This window comes from Macrotis lagotis, chromosome 1, assembly GCF_037893015.1.
Source record: "Macrotis lagotis isolate mMagLag1 chromosome 1, bilby.v1.9.chrom.fasta, whole genome shotgun sequence".
Lineage (NCBI taxonomy): Eukaryota > Metazoa > Chordata > Mammalia > Peramelemorphia > Peramelidae > Macrotis > Macrotis lagotis.
In genome coordinates, this window is record NC_133658.1 from 457,311,897 (window position 1) to 457,331,088 (window position 19,192).

At 39.2% G+C, this 19,192-nt stretch overlaps 1 protein-coding gene across 2 annotated transcripts in view; it reads left to right on the forward strand.

Annotated features, from left to right (window-relative positions):
• SAR1B (secretion associated Ras related GTPase 1B) overlaps positions 1-19,192 on the forward strand; it is a 116,368-nt gene that overhangs the window by 48,466 nt on the left and 48,710 nt on the right. The window contains exon 7 of one of the 2 annotated variants that reach the window (XM_074213551.1): positions 4,654-11,450. The exons of the other annotated variant lie outside the window; for it this stretch is intronic. Within the exon in view, the coding sequence (XP_074069652.1) occupies positions 4,654-4,869 (216 nt within the window). The 3' untranslated portion in view covers positions 4,870-11,450. Of the gene's footprint in view, positions 1-4,653; positions 11,451-19,192 lie in introns of those variants that run through there. 2 annotated transcript variants of the gene reach the window in all.

Consider the following 19,192-nt stretch of genomic DNA (forward strand, 5'->3'; position numbering starts at 1 on the left):
AATAGGTTAATTATAGTGATAATAATTACAAACAACTGTAGAGTACTTTACATTTGATTTACATGTTTTAACTCATTTCATCTTTACAATCTTGCAAGGGAAGTAGTTATTGCCCTCATTTTACAGATGAGAAAACAGACAAAGTGGCTCGCTTAGGTTTGTATAGCTAATATCACAGGCAGGGTTCCTCTCCCTACTCAACCTGCATGTATCCAAACCAATGAGCTCTCATCTGAGTAAATTAGGTAACAGAGTGGACAGAGCAGTGAACTTAACAGAAATACCTGAGTTCAAATCCTGCCTGTGACATTAGCTATATTTGCAGAATTGACTTTTTTTTGCAAGGCAATGGGGTTAAGTGGCTTGTCCAAGGCCACACAGCTAGGTAATTATTAAGTCTGAGGCTGGATTTGAACTCAGGTACTCCTGACTCCAGGGCTGGTTCTTTATCCACTGTACCACCTAGCTACCCCCAGAATTGACTCTTAAGGATAATAGGAGATTTTTTTGTCCTGTGATTTTTAATTTACTCATGTATAAAATAAGGGGGTTGGACTACTTACTGGCTATTACATTTTCAGATGGGATGGTTTAGGTGACTGCTGAGCTTCCATACAACTCAAATTTTATGATTCTGTGACAAGGTGATTTCTAAGGCCCTTTCCAGTTTTAAACTTACTTAGCATCTTAAGATTCCCATCTGCTTGCTATCTGGGAAGAGGCTTGGGGCAGGGTAGAAGAAACTTTGGACAGGAAGCAAGAAGACCTAGATCCTAATATCAGTTTTATCACTAGCTCACTGTTTAACCTTGGACAAGTCATTTTCTTACTCTAGACCTCAGTTTACCTGTTGATAAAATGAGGTCCATTTATATACTATACTATCTATGCAACCCTGGGTAAATTGATTAAACTAAGACTCAGTTTCCTTACCAATAAGGCTGATCAACATTTATGAAGCAGCTCCTATTTGTCAGGTCCCTTCCAGCTCTAATATTCCTCTAAATGTTTCCTCTATATGTTTATAAAGTGAAAGAACTTTAGGAAAAATCTCGTATGTATGAATTGTTATTAAGGGGGGAGAGAGAAAGAAGACTTAAGAAAGCAGTACCTAAGATACCTAGTACAAGATTGATACTAAGACATTTTGTCATCTGAGCCAGTTCTTTGCTTTTGTCATAAGCCCCTTCCTTTGTATTTGCTGTTATCAGATGACTATCAATTTAGCTAAAGAAGTCTTTAAGTATTCACTATATGTGTGCAAGGTGCTCATAGGAACATAAGGATAAAGAATTCTACTGATTCCCTGAATTGAAAAAACTTAAAAATCTAATTCTCTTTTATTCTGGTGTGATTTTTCACTAATATAACTATTAGAGATTTCATTGTGTAGAATTTCTTTTTTTTTTGCAAGGCAATGAGTTTAAATGGCTTGCCCAAAGCCACACAGCTAGGTAATTATTATTAAGTGTCTGAGACCGGATTTGAACCCAGGTACTCCTGACTCCAGGGCCGATGCTTTTATCACTGTGCCACCTAGCCGCCCCATTGTGTAGAATTTCTGTGTAAAATATTCACTCTTTGATCCAGCAATATTATGGAAGCTGAGGAGATCACCAAGTGCAATAGTATAGAGGAGAAGAGAGGAGGGCTCATGATGGCCTCTTGATCACCTCTTCTGGTTAGCAAAGATCCATTTAGGGAAATAGAGGAGAATCAGGAGAAAGCAGTAACATGAAAACCTAGAAAGGATAAGAAAAGAGAGAGATTGACAATGTCAGAAGCTATAGAAAGGTCAAGAATTTTCAGTTGTTTTTTTCAGTTATGTATGACTCTTTGTGACCCCATTTGGAATTTACTTGGCAAGAATAGTGTAGTGGTTTGCCAGTTCCTTCTCCAATTGATTTAACAGATTTAAAAATTGAGACAAGATTAAATGACTTGCCCAGGGTCACATGACTAGTAATTGTCTGAGGCCAAATTTGAATACAAATTTCCCTTACTCCCCTCCTGAATCACCTAGAATGAGGATTAAGAAAAAAAAAATCCATTAGATTGGCCTCATAGATAACTTTGAGAAGAGTAGTTGTAGTTGTAGTTAAGTGTTGGAATAAAAATCCAGAATGCAGGGAGTATGGATGAGAGGAGAGGAAGTTGGAGACATTGAACCTAGACAGTTTTCGCAAGAAGCTTAGCCACTAAAGATAAGAACAATAGGATGATAGTGAATTGGATGGGGGATGTAGGGAGAATGGACAAATTTATCCATTTGTAGTAGGGAAATATCTTGTAAAAAGAAAGAGCAGGGAAAATAGAGGGGGCAATCTGCTGAAGAAGATGGGATAGAACAGGATTAACCTGGCTTTACAATTTCAAATGAGAGTTCAGAATGAAAATGGTATGAGATTACTTTCAGGAAGAAGGGGACCTACAATTGACCTTGAATGAAAGGTGAGGATGTTTGTCCTTCATTCTCAAAGAAGACCATGACTTCAGGGAGGTGATGCCATGACAGGCACAAGAATTGTATTTTGCAGTGGGTGGGTGGGGGGTGCTGTGCTAAGTCACCAGTCTCAGCTACCGTGGTCCAGTGGCCAGATATGAATCAGGACGACTGGAGATGACCCTGGATTCGAGGAAGTCAGGGGTAAGTGACTTGCTCAAGGTTACACAGGTAGTAAGTGCCAAGCGTCAGGCTGTATTTGAACTCAGGTATTCCTGATTCCAGGGCTGGTGCTCTCTATTCATTGCACCAGTACTTTTTCTTCAGCTAGTTGCCTTGAATGAAAAGGATGTCAAATGGCATAGGAGAGGCGCGATGGAACACATTTAGAGCATGGGAGAGGCCTTCATGAGTACATGGAGGTGGGGGCATGGAGAACAGTGAGGAGTCCAATTTGGCGGAAATAAAGAGGAGTAGAATGAAATTAGCCTAGAATAAATAGATTGAGCTGGATTGTAGGGAGCCTTGAGTGCCAGGCTAAGGAGTTTATATTTTATCCTATGGACAGTAGGAAGCCCTGGAGGTTTTTGAGTAGAAGAGTGACAAGGTAAAGCCCGGGCATTAGGAAAATTATTCTTATAACATGTGAAGAAGACAGAAAAGAGAAATTGGAGACGGGGAGATAAATTAGAAGGCTTTTTGTACAGCTTTAGGATTCAAATGATATAACTCCTCCATGTGATTTTTTTAATCAAGTGCAGGGCAACTTCAGCTCCTTCTACACAACAGTTTTTACTCTCTTTGATAAAAGTGAGTCTTTAGGAGTATTAATATGTCATTGTTGCGTCTCTGACTTAGTTACTGACTGGCTCAAAGCAGCCAGACAATGTGGAGGGCAGAGTGGACTCGAATTCTGGGAAATGGGGCATTTTCTAGGACAAGACAAATAATTCTTTCACTCAGCAAAAACATTTCTGGAAACCGGATCACTCAAGCTGTTTTTCTAATAGCTGTTTATTTATAGTCCCTCTTCCTCAAGGATAAGAACGTTCAGTAATTATATATTGTCACAACCAGCACCAGCATACACTAAGGAACATCAATAACTTCTTCATGGAGATCCCTTCTTAAGAAGAGTAGGGCAGGTTATATTACCCCATTCCTAAGAAGTGATTAATGTTAGTTAATAATAATTCGTATTCCTGCTTTTATTCTCTTCCTCTATAATCCATCCTACTCACCATCACCTTTATCTTCCTTAAGTACCTTTCAGCATATTTCCCCTCTACTCAGAAATCCCTTGTGGCTCCCTATTGCCCCCAAGACAGTCCTGCTCATTATATCAGCATGCAAGATCCTTTACAATAAGGCAAAAGAACCTCTTGAGAATATAAATGACTGAGGGGCAGCTAGGTGGCGCAGTGCATAGAGCACTGGCCCTGGAGTCAGGAGTACCTGAGTTTAAATCTGACCTCAGACACTTAATGATTACCTAGCCGTGTGGCTTGGACAAGCCACTTAACCCCATTGCCTTGAAAAAGACAAAAAATATATATAAATGAATGAATGCAACAGAATCTATTAAGTACTTCCTTTTGTGTGGGTTATTATACTAAGTATTGGGGAAGATGAGAAAGTCCTTGTCCTCAATGACTTACATTCTCTCCCTTCACCTCCCAGAAGGTGGTGACCAGAGAAAGGTTTTGGTCTGAGGTGTGTCATAGGGATGACCACTTGATACATAAGACAATCGACATTCCTTTTCCAAAAGTCCTGATAATATAAACATCTTGTTATACTCTTTCATGAAATATCTTTGCTTTGAATTAATAATGTCTTTTGGCTGACTAGAAAAGCTAAACATGTTGGTGAGGACTCGTGAGCCATGACTTAGAGCAAATGTGGACTCAGGTTCCTTGAATCTTGTCTGGAGGGCCCTTGTGCAAGTTGTGGAGAAGACTTTTTCTCAAGTGGTTACTTCTATATTAATTATTAGTAATTATTTGTTGATTGAAAAGGTTATAATAGTTCCTGGCCAGTGGAATCCTATTCTCTGATCTCATGTAGAGTCTACTACCAGCCCATATGGATAATGATATTTGTCCTTCATTCTCAAAGAAGACCATGACATCAAGAAGGTGATATCATGTGAATTAGATTTGAATGAAGGGTTATAGTGCTAAATCACCAACCTCACTTTTCTCTTCCAGAGCCAGCCAGGTCCATTGAGCAGAAAGGAATTAGGACAACTGGAAACAGCCCTGGATGCAAGGCAATCAAGGTTAAGTGTTTTGCCCAAGGTCACACAGCTAGTAAATGTCAAATGTCTGAGACTGGATTTGAACTCCTATCCTCCTGACTACAAGACCAATGCTCTATCCACTGCACTATCTAGCTGCCCTACCAACCCATATAGAAGAAGCTAGGGGGGGATAGAGGTGGAAGAGCCTGTTTCTGTAAAAGGCATCATGATATATAAAGAAAAGATTCTGTTCCCCCATTTAGAACATGCACAGTTCGGATTGTTTCTGATCTCCTTACGAGATAGAGAAGAAGAAGCCTTTAAATGGTTACTAAGGTGGAATGGAGAAGACTTCTTAACTGGTGAAGGCATTTTCTTTTCTTTCCTGACTGCATTTAGTGAAGGACATGCTGTCTGTCTCTTCAGGATGGCTGGGAGGCGTTGGGCTCTCCCCACCTAAGGTCTATATGTGGCTCATGAATTCAGCTTCTTTTATTTGCCTATTTGGATCTGTTCTCTTGATTTTAGGTTCAGAAAAAGAGTTCGCTCTAAAAGGGTGCAAAGTTGAAGTAAAAAATAGACTGAAACCTGCAGGCACTAGTTATCTGGGACTATTCTATATTCCAAAGAGTTTGGTTCCTGGGGTGAGAAATTTTCTTTTGAAGAATACAGCTAAGGCTTTGAGAACAGCCAGACCCTCTTTATGGGAAAAAAAGTCACTAAAGCTTTTTTTCCTTCTGAGTTTATTCTGAATATGTAAGGGATGAGTCCCTTGCCTTTTTTGAAAACAGTTATAACAATAAATCTCTGGGCTTTCATTGAAGAGAGAGGTGTCAGAGCCCATTCTTCCTCTTAAGTGGTCATGCCTTAGCTGAAGCTTCACAACCCTGTGATCAGGGGAGCCAAAGTATCCAACCAGAGTTGATATGCCATGTGCAAACCCAATACAAGCTACATCAGAGATTGCTTTCTATTGTGTGATAAATGGAGAGCAGTGGGATATCTCCAGAAGGTTTCTAAGTTTGTATATACCTTGGTCACATGTAGGCATACTGTTCTACATGTATTCTGGACACGTGTTTGTTCTTGCATGTTTTCACTCTTATCAGGGATCGTGTGAGTATTCTGAGGACAGTATGGAGAAAACAGTTTCTTGCTAATTTTCTTGCTAGACTATTTCATGAATATCTTTGCTTTGAATTGGGTCTTTTGGTTGACTAGAAAAAACTAAATACAGTGGTGAGGACTTGTGAGCCATGGCTCACTTAAAACAGATGTGGACCCATAGGTTCCTTGAATCTTGTCTGGAGGGTTCATGTGTAAATTGTGTGGGGGGGAGGCTTTCCTCCTAAGTGGTTATTTTTATATTCATCATCGGTAATTGTTGATTGAAAAGTTTACAGTAGAAAGAATTATAGATATGGAATCACAGAATCTGGATTGGGATCTGGGCTTTGCCAATTATTATCTATGTAACCTTGAGCAAGTCACTTATTTAACTTATTTATCTATTAAAATAAGGAGATTGGCAGAAAATTGGCAAAGATGATAAAAATGGAAGAAGTTCATTCTGTAAGGACTATAGGAAAACAACAGACAAATATACTATTATGGAGCTATGAATTGATCCAACTGCTCTGAAAAATTTTCAATTATGTGAAAACAGTTATTAAATTATCCTTATCCTTTGACCCAAAGAGTGACTACTGGACACATATCTCAAGGACATGCCTCATATACCTATGATATACTAAAATAAGCACAATAGTACTTCTGGTGGTAGTAAAAAACTGGAAACAAAGTGAGTGCTCATACCCATTGATTAGGGAATAATTGAACGAATTATGGTTGTATGAATGTAACAGAAAATTTCTATGTTGGAATAAATAATGATTATAAAGATTTCAGGGAAACATGGGAAGATTTGTATGAAATGATACATAGCAAAAGGAACAGAACCAGTAAAAAATAGATAGCATGATGCAGATAATTAAATATAAAGGACACTAAAACAAAAGCCAATCTGAAGTGATTGTAATGACCAACTTTGACCATGGAGGAAAATGCCTCCTTCCTTTCATTTAAGAGGTTGGGAGCACTATGGGGATGGACTATGATGTTAGGCAGTCTCTATGTTGGTTGGTTCTATTGAATGATTTTTCTTTGTTGTGGAGGAAGGTACTCATTGGATAGGCTATATTCATTCATATCTAAAATGTCAAACCATTGACAAAAATGACTTTTTTTTAATAAAGTAAACTTTTAAAATCAATGGGAATCATTATTCTTATTTTAAAGATTAGGAAACTATGACTTAGGGAGGTAAATTGACTTTCTGAAGGTTGTACAGCTATTGAATATGAGAAAAAGCCTTAGTTGCCCAGTTAAAAGCAAGGCAGCCAAGTATGAGTACATCTGGGCTGCAACCCAAACAAGGCAGTGCCCCTAGACAGAGCCTAATCTTGGTTTAAGGGGGTGGGGGGGAAAGGGCTGTAATTGCATGTTTAAAAATAAAACCAGTAGCTAAACTATTTATAGGTAAAGTAGCCTCCTGGAAGTACAGGAAGCCTTAAGTAGAAATTTACTTTCTTGGTCACATAGCAAAGAGTGCTATGGAACACATGTGTGTGCCAGAACACAGGCAAATATTCTCTCCTCCAAAAACATATACAGAGTCAAGAGCAATTGGCATACAGCCTGCAAATTGCTAGAAGTTCTATTCCTGGCCAGTTGCTTACCTTTGGATAAATGTCCATCTAAAGCTGTAAGTAGCACACAAATGGAGCTTCTATGCTAGAGTGGGCTAACATTCAGAGGGTCTACCTTCTCCTTGGGGAGTGCTAATTCTGAGGATGGACTTCCTGTCTATATGGCAATAAGAGTCTTCCTGAACAGTTGTCCTATGCTGCTGTAAGGCACAATTACCCTTCAGTCTGTATGCTAAGGGTCCCATCCCATGGATATTCTTAGGGTCTGCCTTTTGCTTACCTTTGTAGGAAGGAGTAAGCATGATCTTTTCTCCTGCAAAATAGGTTATGCCTTCTCTCAGTATAACTATATTTGCCATCAGATTGTCCTTTGCTACCATCATCTCTTCAATTATTTTTGCCTCAGGTGTGTATTATTTGAATATCCACAGACTCAAATCTAGAGTCAAAAGAGGGATGAATGATGTTATTAAAGGTGACCCTGGGAAATTATTTAGTCCTGTGCCCCTATCCTGGTCCTACTCACCCATCCTGGGAAGCTTTAATTTCTACACACTTGCTCTCTACTTCAGCCCATGCTTCCTTTGTCTCTGACATATTAGGCTCAGTCCTGATTCCACACTATCCTATCTCCCTAGAGATAGCATTATGCTTGATATGCAGGAACTACTTCATGCATATATTATATAAATATACATATAGATTATAGAGAATATACCATAGATACAATTCTATTGCTTGTACTATTGACTGTACTTTTTATAAACTTCCTTTCTGATAACTTCCTTTTCTCTCCTCCTATCTCACCTCTGTCTGTAACCCCTTCCCTCTCAGAATCACAAAGTCTAAGAATTGAAAGGGACTTCAAAAACCATCTAATCCAATTCATCTAAGAAACCACTTTCCTATCTAGCTATGATATCCAACCTTCTCTTGAAGACTTCTGGGGGCAGCTGAATCTTTTTTTTTACATGGAGATGCTGCCATTTGTCTTCTCTGTGTGGTCCATTCTGACTAGTTCTGCTCTCTGGAGCCAAGTAGAGTCATCTGATCTCTTTTCTGTATGACAATACTCCAAATATTTGTAGATAATTAATTGGTCAATATTTATTATGTGCCTACTATGGGCCAGACACTTGCTGGATAACCCTTGTGTTTTCCCTTCATTAGAGTACTATGCTTTGAACACTATGCCTCTTTTTTTTCTTAACATTTTTGGGGGTTGAGGCAATAAGAGTTAAGTGACCTGCCTAGGGTCATAGAGCTACTAAGGGTCTAAGACCAAATTTGAACTCAAATCTTCCTGACTTTAGGACTGGTGCTCTATCCACTGTGTTTCTTAGAGATGCATCTATGAGACTCTTAATTTAAAAACAGATTAATTTTCCTGTTTGCTGCATTATACTGAGAGGTCATGCAACCCACTAAAACCTCCAGATCTTTTGTTTCACATCACCTCTTTTCTAAATCCAATTCCCTCAATACAAGAACATAACTGATTTCTTTATTCTCTCGTCTCTTCCTCCTTATTAATTGGTCTGTTTTCTCTTTCATTTTTCCCAGTTCCCTTATCTTCCCTGTTTCTCTCTTCTTTCACTTCTATTCTCTCCCTGATGTTCTTCTCCCCTGACCTCTTTTACATCGTCCTTTAGTCAATGTTGTGTACTAACGAGGACATTTGACTTGGAGTGAGAAAGACCTGAATTTTCAAATCCCTTCTCAGGCACAGGTGAGCTTGGACATGCAGGGGCACCTCTTATACACTGTGCTTCAGTTTCTTCATTGATCAAATGAGGGGATTAGATATTTATGTCTGTTAAGGTTCTCTTCCAGCTCTCTCCTAGCAAGAAGCTAAACCCAGGCAGGGAAAGTAAACAACAGTTGAACTTCTTCCCTGATGTCTGAGATGTCACTTGTATCCTGACTAAGAGTGGGGGTGTGAGGGCAGTGATGAGGATCCCCACAGGGAGTGATGCCTCTTGAAATAAAAATGCTGTAACTTAGCATGTCCCCAAGCTTCCACCAGATGGCAGCCCAGGCCTGAGTTAGTGTCTGTGTCTGTGACTGTAGGGTCAGCCCCATCCCCTGACAGCTTCCGGGACAGCCGGGAAGTTTGTGCTTTGGAAGCTTGGTGGCATTATCATTGGCTGACTCTGAGGTTGGAGGAAATGTCTCTCCTGACAGCCCCAAGGTCATGGATATGTGCTCCCTTCAGGCAGGAGCCTGTGAGTTCTCTGAGAAAATCCCGAGTGTAGACCTAGGAGAGTGGGGCCTGGTGGGCCCTCCTTCCTGCTGGGGCTCCTACTGGGCTTGTTCCAATACTGGGAGCTCTTAAACCCGGCCTCCTCCCCACCAAAGGGGGGCAAATTCCACCCCCCCCAATTCCTCAAAGCCAAATCAATTTTAATTTATTTTGTGAATAATAATCATGATGAAAATGATGCTCCTGCTACTTTCAGATGTGTAATCTGTTCATGCATTTATCAAACATTTATTTAGTGACTAAAGTATAATGAACATTAGGCAAGGCACTAGGGTGATGGATGAGATATAAAGTCTTAATAAGGTATTTGCTTTTGTGGAATTTACAGTCTTAGTAAGGGGGTGGGGATAAAGCACAGACAAAAATAATTCCCAAGTAAAACATCAAAAGTACATTAGCAAGGTGCAAACAAATTGCTATATAAGGTCTGAGGGGAAGATTTTTTCCTAAGTTGGGGAAGGGCTATATGGAGGAGGGAACAATTGAACAGGAGTTTCAGGGATATTTAGGAGTTCAGTAGAAGAAGGGCAATACACATATGAAGAAGGAAGAGTATAGGTCATGTTTATAGTAGAAAGAGTGGTCCCTTTAGAGTTAGGTAGAAGCGGTGTGGCTAGGTGGTGTAGTGGATAAAGCACTGGCCTTGGAGTCAGGAGTACCTGGGTTCAAATCCAGTCTCAGACACTTAATAATTACTTAGCTGTGTGGCCTTGGGCAAGCCACTTAACCCCATTTGCCTTGCAAAAACCTAAAAAAACCCCCCCAAAACCCAAAACTAGAATAGGTAGAAGGAAGTAATATGAGAGAATGCTAGGAAGAGAGAATGCCAGTCTGTGAAGGATTTTGAAAGCCAGTCAAAGGAGTTTAAAGTGACTCACTAGGTCATAGGAAACCACTAAAGAGAGTTGAGCAGAGAAATGACATGAACAGTTATTTCTTTCTCCTAGGCTGTTGTGAGAAAACTTCTCTGTAAACCTTAAAACAGTCACTGTGAAAAAAAATAAAAAATAAAAGTCACCGTGTCTTGTTATTGTTATGTATAAGGAATTCTGTCAAAGATTAACCAATCATTTAATCAATAAGCATTTATTAGGCATCTATTATGGGTCTGGCACCTTACTCAATAATGGGTATAAATATAAAGATAAAATAAAGATAAAAAGTGAATGAGCCTTACCTACCTTTAAGGAGCTTATAATCTATCACGAGCAACAATATATATACAAAGAAAATAAATAAAGCGTGGTTGGGTTTTGAGAAGAGAAGGTTAAGCATGAGCAGCTGAGAGAATTCAAAAAGGCAAAAAAAAAAGGTAAGAGGTAGAATCTGAACTGAACTTTGAAAGAAGTTACAAAGGGAAGAAGGTAGAATTTGAAAAATTCTGTTATTGGGGTATTACAGTGAGTCTAAGCCCTACTAAGGATGTTCTGTACAATATAATGTGACTTTAGAATTAGAGGGGAATTGGTGTGAGAGAGATCATGGAGGTGGAATTCACAAAATATGGCCACAATGGGCTTGTTCCTCTATCTTCCCTCTCATATCTGAAGATAACCTCCAAGTGCCAAAGGTGGGAGGCAGTATGGTGAAGTCAGAAGAGCAAGTTTAGGGGGAAAGAAAATAATGGTAGCTGTTGGTTAAATTTGAGATGCCAGTGGGACAAATGGGTAGGCAATTGGAGGTGTGGAGTTGCAAATTCAGAAGAGAGCCAGGGAAATCGATATTTATTTAGAATTTATCAGTATAGAAATAGTTGTAGTGAAGTGAGAGAAAGAGAAAGAGGAGGGGAGAGGGGAGGGGAGGAGAGGGGAGGAGGAGAGGAAAGAAGAGCAGGTATTCCTAAGGGAATACCCACTTTAAAGGATTAGGAATAGGACAGTGAGTCAGTGGAGATAGTGACTGGGACAGCTAGGTGGCATAGTGGATAAAGCACTGGCCTTGGAGTCAGGAGTACCTGGGTTCAAATCCAGTGTCAGACACTTAACAATTACCTAGCTGTGTGGCCTTGGGCAAGCCACTTAACCCCATTTGCCTTCCAAAAATCTAAAAAAAAAACCAAACAAAAAACCATGTAGATAGTGAGTGACTGCTGGTGAGTCAGATTAGAGGTGATTTAGCAGAGGATGGTGTCTTTTTAGGGGCCATAGAAGAAAAGACAATAGGAAGGTTATCGGTGTCAAATGCTAAAGAGAGTTCAAAGAGAATGAAGCCTGCAAACATACATGGGACTTAAAGAAGGTTCACACTGGTGGACATTATAACTTTATTGGTACTAGAAATCATTACCTTGCTCCTGAGAGGGCAGGCTTTGGGAGAAACCCAACAAGTTCCTCAAACAAGAGGCTTAGATCTGAGCACAGTCTTTGATCCTGAGAATGGGAACCACTCTTAGCCATAAAATTAAAACTCAGAAGGGGTCAAATCCTCAATAAAACCAGTTTTCCCAGCTAAGAATATTTTTTTTTTGAGGGGGGATTTTTTTTTCAATCTCAAAAGTGATAGGTAAGAATGTCCTATTGCTTTAATGGAAAAGGATTCTAGGGGTAGATGTCTACATTGAATGAAAGTTGTCCCTATTCCAGAATCAGCACCTGCTGAGGCATATTATGAAGGTGCCTGTATTATATATGTGTTATGGATTATAGATAGAGAGGAGGAGCTTCAGAGGGCCTGTCATCTGACTCCTTTGACTATGAGGCTCACCCAAGTCATACAGGAGTATATAACACTGCTTTTTTGGCCAGTTTCCAGCCAGTTTCTTTTTAAACAGCTCTCCTTCCTCCATGCAGACCTGAGAAGAATAAATTGCTTGCTCAGCACAGTCCCATTAGAACACACCCTCCTAAAGCTATTAAATATGACTCCCCTTATTAAATATTGTTCCCCATTTTGGTCCAACCAGACTGATTTTCTTATTGTTCTCACCACAGTCCATCTTCCATGTTAGTAATGCACATCTACATGTGATGTAGAAATCAAAGCACAACTCAAATTGTCTTCAACCTGAAGACTTTCTTGTTTTTCTCCCCCAGTTCCCACACTGCTAGGGTATTCCCCTCCTCCTCCAAAAATTACCTTGTAGTTATTGTGATGTATATTTATGTAGAGGGAGCTAGATGACACAAGTGGAGAAGTTCTGGACCTGGAGACAAGAAGAACAGAGTTCAAATTCTTCCTCAGATTCTTAGACTAGTTATATGATTCTAACAAGTCATTTAATCTCTATCTGCCTGTCTCAGTTTTTTTTTTAATTAAGATATCTTTTTTTTTTTTTTTTGCAAGGCAATAGGGTTAAGTGGCTTGCCCAAGGCCACATAGCTAGGTAATTATTAAGTGTCTGAGGTCTGATTTGAACTCAGGTACTCCTGACTCCAGGGCCAGTGCTCTACCCACTATGCCACCTAGGTGCCCCACCCCCTGTCTCAGTTTTTATAACTGTGAAATGTGGATAATATGGCACCAACCTCTTGCCCTGGCTTCTTGCTCTGTGTATGTGGGGTCTTTCCTCATAAGCCAGTCACCAAATTTAAAAAAGATCTATTGCTTTCAGTCTTGATTGACTCCTCTGATTCTTCCGTGAATCTCCTTTAAGTCCCAGCATGAAACTACTTCAGGAAACCATTTTGCTTTTGGGCAGGTCTATTAGAGTTTTTTTATAAAATGCCTTTTTGAAGTGTTCTGACAGCCCCTCCAATACCTGAAGACAGTGATGAAGGCTCCCTTCTGCTCTGAACCTTCTCTTGATGCCCCTGGGAGAAGGAGCCCTTTTAATTCCCTATAGCTCAGGAAGAGGGAGTTTATCAAGTACTCTCCTTCTCTGACAGAAGGCCCAGAGCAATCTAAACATGTGGTGGCAAGGATCATTAGCCATCAAAGGGAAAAGTGCAGGGAGCCAAGATGGCAGAGAAGCCGGACTTCTAAGTTCTGCTGGGCTTCCCTTAGAAACAAACGTTAATCAAAGGGAAAGTGCTTTAGACTTTGAGAGTAATATGGAGGTCATAAGTAACCCTGGTTTGAAGTTTGAAGGATTTTGAGGCAATTTGGTTCAGTCCTTACAGAGCTGAGGAAACTGAGTTAGTGGTTCTCCAAGTATGGTCTGGAATTCCTTGGAGGTGAAGGTTGGGGAAGTCCCTGAAATCCTTTCAGAGAATCTGTTAAGTTTTTTTTAAATGTTATTTTAATTTATTTTTTCCAAACATATTCAAAGATGGTTTTCAACATTCATCTTTTTGTAAGATTTTGAGTTCTACATTTTTCTTCCTTCCTCCCTTCCCTCCCTGCCCACAGAGTCTGTGAGTTTTAAAATTATTTTCATATTAATACTAACCTATTTTAATTTCTATTATGGTAAATATCTAGAGATATAATTCATACAAACAAAAATTCTTGAGAGGGTCCTCAATTTTTAAGAGTGTGAAGGGGTCTTGAAACATGAAAGGTTGAAAACCATTTAGTTGGAGAAATGACAATCATTTCCTATCAGCTAAATGTTCTCAGGGCATGTAAGAAGGCATCTAAGTAACCAAGAACCATATTAAAAACTCTCAGGTTCTCCAGAATATGGTTGGCAACTTCTCCCCATTTGGATTCTAGGGTTACCCTTGAAGGGCAGTGGTAATATTCTAGTGCTGTGTGCTTGAGGCCCCATCCAGATAGTTAAAGAGATAGCCACAAACATTCTTATCACCACTCAGTTCACTGCTGGGTGTGACATAGCTGGTAGAGGTCAATGCTTTGCTTGTTGGACACAGTATCTTATCATAAGGTCAATCCACTGACGGACTGTTCAAGCAGTTTCCTCTTTATCGTTTGGCTGCTGGATCTCTTGTGGTTCTTCTGACTTTTTAAAGTTGAAGCCTGGCCCTTTCTATTTTGATACGCATTCACCTAAAATCTGGAAAGAACAAAGAGGCAAATAAGCAGAGGCACCATATGTTTATGGACACCTATCAACTCAGAATGAGAGAGCAGACAGGCTCTCTCTCTGTCTCTGTCTTTGTCTCTCTCTCTCTCTCTCTCTCTCTCTCACACACACACACACACATACACACACACACTCCCAGAGCCTCACATAATTCCTAGTTCCCCTTTGCCTCCCACATATGAAGCCTTTTGTATGATATCTTAGTTTTGGCTCAGCAAAAAAACTTTTCTTCACCATTAACTCATTGTTCAGAAAAAAACAAACAAACCTATACATGTTCTGAATTGTAGAAACAGGCTAACCAAATCCCACCATGTGGGAGTTGGTAGGAGGCAGAGTCTTCTACATACATTCTGGGACCTGAACCCTCATTATCCAATCCCCCTATTACAATTTCCTATTAATTAGGGAAATGGAAATTAAAATAATTTTATCTTTCACTTCTGTATTGGCAAAGATGATAAAAAGAGAATATTATCATTGTTGGAAGGGCTGCAAGAAGAAATGCACACTGGTGCATTATTGGTGGAACTGGTTTGTGTGATCCAGTCATTTTAGAAAGCAATTGGACTTGTATCTCATAAATAAAACTAGACCTATATTTGAAAGAAATCAAAGAAGAAGGAAAAAGATCAATATGTACAAAAATATAGCAAGCCTATTTGTTGTATCAGAGAAATTGATACAGATATCAATCATTTAGTTGGAAATGGCCAAACAAATTATGGTACAGGATGAATTTACTAGGCAAATGAAAAAATTAAAAGTTTCTACCTTTCATCTACCATATTAACAAAGATGACAAAAAAGGAAAATTGCAATTCTTGTAGGGGCTGCATTGTTGGAATAGAAAATTATTTCAGTATAAGAAAGAAATGATGAAAGAGTTGGTTTCGGAGGAACTGATATAAAATAAAATGAGCAAAACCAGGAGAAAAATTTGTAGAGTAACAACACTGTAAAACAAAGAAAAGCTTTTCAAAAGATTTGAGAATTCTGAGGAAATTCTGGAGGACAGATTGAGGTAATATGCTGCTTACCTCCTGAGAAAGAGGTGACAGATTCAAGTTTTGGGACATGGCAAAGATGTGGATTTGTTTAGGATGACTCTACTCATTTGTTATCAGGGTTGTGGGTTTGTTTGTTTGTTTTTCTCTATAAGGATTTGAGAGGGGAAGACAACTAAAAATAGTGCTGCCCACCAAAAAGGGAGAAAAAAGAACCACAGAAGCAAATTTTACATGTGTAGAAAAAAAACAGAAGGAAGTACCAAAAACAAAAATAGGCAGAACTGTTTGGAAAGTAACATGTTGAATTTATTATTTAGTTAGAATTATGATCCATGTGCAGTGACCAAGTACAGTTCTAGAAGACTGGTGATGAAGCATGTTAGCTACCTCCTGAAAGAAAGATGCAGAAAAATGCAGAATAAGACATTTGCAGACAAAACCAATTTAGGTATTTATTTTGCTTGTCTGTGCATATTTGTTTAAAAAAGTTTTATTTTTCTTCATTTCATTTTTGGGGTAGGTGGGAGGCAAAGAGGTGCTAAGAATAGGGTAGCCAGAAGAAGATGAATAATGAAAGAAAAGAGGGTCATTGAAGCATTTAAAAAAATTCACAGAAGAGAATAGAAGTAAGTCCAGAAAGAATCAGACAGGCAGGACAACTTGGCAAATTATATGTTGACTCTACAGGGTATCCTAAAAGTTTTGGTGCAATTTTAAACTCAACAAACTGTACATAATAGAGATTTTTAAAAATATTTTATATTTTTCTTTTTCTTATTAAGAGAGCTGGGTCATGGAAAACACTGACCTAGGTTCTGAATTAATTTAGATTATGAAAGAAAAATTATTGTTTGGGATTACAAAATAAGTCAATTTAGAACTCCCGAGCCCCTATTCCCACTTGTTTGAGACATATCCTGCTCTCTATTTACTCTGTATTTCAGAAGTTCTTAAAAGAATAAAATGAAATACATATGATTATAAAGGAAATCAATTATGTTGAGGTAAAGTTATAAAAGTATTTTAAAAACAAGTTTCTGGGGGCAGCTAGGTGGTGCAGTGGATAGAGCACCGGCCCTGGAGTCAGGAGTACCTGAGTTCAAATCTGGTCTTAGACACTTAGTAATTACCTAGCTGTGTGGCCTTGGGCAAGCCACTTAACCCCATTGCCTAGCAAAAACCTAAAAAAAAACAACAAAAAAAATAACAACAACAAGTTTCTGGATCTAAATAAGAAATCCCTGCTCTAAACAAGAAAAAGGGTTTAAAAAAACCCCCACCTATACAAAAATATTCATGGCAGCTCTTTTTTGTGTTGGCAAAGAACTGGAAATTGAGGGGATGCCTATCAATTGGGGATTGACTGAACAAATTATGGTATATAAAACGTGATGGAACACAATTGTTTTATAAGAAATCATGAAAGATGGGACTTCAGAATAGCCAGAAAGACTTATATGAACTGATACTAAGTGAGATGAGTAGAACCAGAACATTATATACACGGACAAAACGTTGAGTGATGAGCAACTATGATGGACTTGATCATTTCAGCAGTACAATAATCAAAGAATTCTAAAAGACCTGTGGTGAAAGATGCCATCCATATCTACAGAGGGAACTGTGGAGATTAAACGCAGAACAAAGTTAAGTATCTTCAATTTTTAAATGTCTTATGTATTTCTTATGTTTGGATTTGATTCTTCTTTCAACATGATCACTATAGATCTATGTTTAGCATAATTATACATGTAGAGCCAACATTAGATTGCTTTCTGTCAGGGAGAGGGAAAGGAGGGAGGGGAAAAAAACGTAAAGCTCAAAACTTTGCAAAAAACATGGTGAAAACTATTGATGCATGCTGTTGAAAAACAAATAAATAAAAATAAGAACTACTCTATTTGATAATTCACAGGTAATCAATTTTTCTGTGGCCTTATGGTTTATTAGTCACAAGGAAATAAAAATTGCAAAGAAATTCTTCTGGAGTTCTCAATTGAATCTTTACCAAACCTCTTCTTGCTTACCCCTTCATTTCTCTGGATACTTAAAGAACAGCACCACATCTCCTGCTCTTAAAGGTCGTGAAGGGAATTAAGGAGAGCATTTCATGTCTGGTACCCCTTCCTTGAGGAAAGGGATATTTTAGATATTAGAAAATAGGGAAAGTTTAGGAGGAGTTTAGTGAGCAGCTAAAATGAGTTTTTTGTTTGTTTTGTTTTTGCCTTTTCATCTTCTGCTAAGATTTTCAGAATCTCCTCCTGATTCTTGGTCTATTTGCTGGCTCATCTTTTTTTTTTTTTTTTCAAGGCAATGGGGGTTAAATGGCTTGCCCAAGGCCACACAGCTAGGTAATTTAGTGTCTGAGGTGTGATTTGAACTCAGGTACTCCTGACTCCAGGGCTGGTGCTCTATCTACCTTGCCACCTAGCTGCCCTTGCTTGCTCATTCTTTTTTATTTATTTTATTTTTTTTGCAAGACAATGGGGTTAAGTGGCTTGCCCAAGGCCACACACCTAGGTAATTATTAAGTGTCTGAGGCCGGATTTGAACTCAGGTACTCCTGACTCCAGAGTTGGTGCTTTATCCACTTCGCCACCTAGCTGCCCCCTTGCTTGCTCATTCTTGATGAACTCATTACTCATTCAGCAGTCTGTCAACAAGCATTTATTAGGCACTTAATGTAGCAATACAAATGATGATGATGATGTTTGTCCTTCATTCTCAAAGACCATGACATCAGGGAGGTGTTGCTATGACAAGCACATGAATTGGATTTGAGTGAGGTGGGGCTGTGCTAAGTCACCAGCCTCATTTTCCCCTCCAGAACCGTCTGGGTCCAGTGACCAGATATGAATCAAGATGACTGGAGATGGCCCTGGATATAAGGCAATCAGGGTCACACAGCTAGTAAGTCTGAGATTTGAACTCCCTCCTCAATGCCAAGGCCAGTACTCTATCCTTTGAGCCACCTAGGCAATACAAATAAAAGCAAAATGAAAGACAGTTTCTGCCCTCAAGAAGTTGACTTTCTAATGGAGAAAACAGTTCATGAAAGGAAGGTGAAGAGGGAAGGGAAGAAGGTGCCTGGAATGAGAGCATGATGACCATGTCCTGAGGAGTGCAGCTTAGAGAGAAATAAATGAAGGTTCTAAAAGAATCCATATCAAAAATAAATTAATTAATAAATAAAAAGAAAGAAAGGATTTATACAATCTGAGGGAGGAGTCCCAGAGGCAGAGGATACCTATTCAGTGAACTTTCAGGATAAAGATGCTTCTAATTCAACTGTTCACTCCTGGTCTTCTCTGATGGGAATGCAGGTCTTAGTAGTTCTATGGTAAACCCAGAGCCCCTAGCTTGTCTGCCTCAGCTTTCCTTGCCCTTGAGCTTGATATCTGAGGGGAGGGCTCTTTGTGGCTGGGGCCACAGCACCCGATTGATCCGACAGCCCAACTCTCTAAAGTCAGTTGTTGCTAATCCCCCTTAGCAAGTTAGTATCCCGGTTTCACCTGACAAAAACTAATTACCTTTATTCACCTGGATTGCAGGACAAATGAAGAGGAAGGAACAAGCATTCAATCTCCAACGTCTATGTCCTG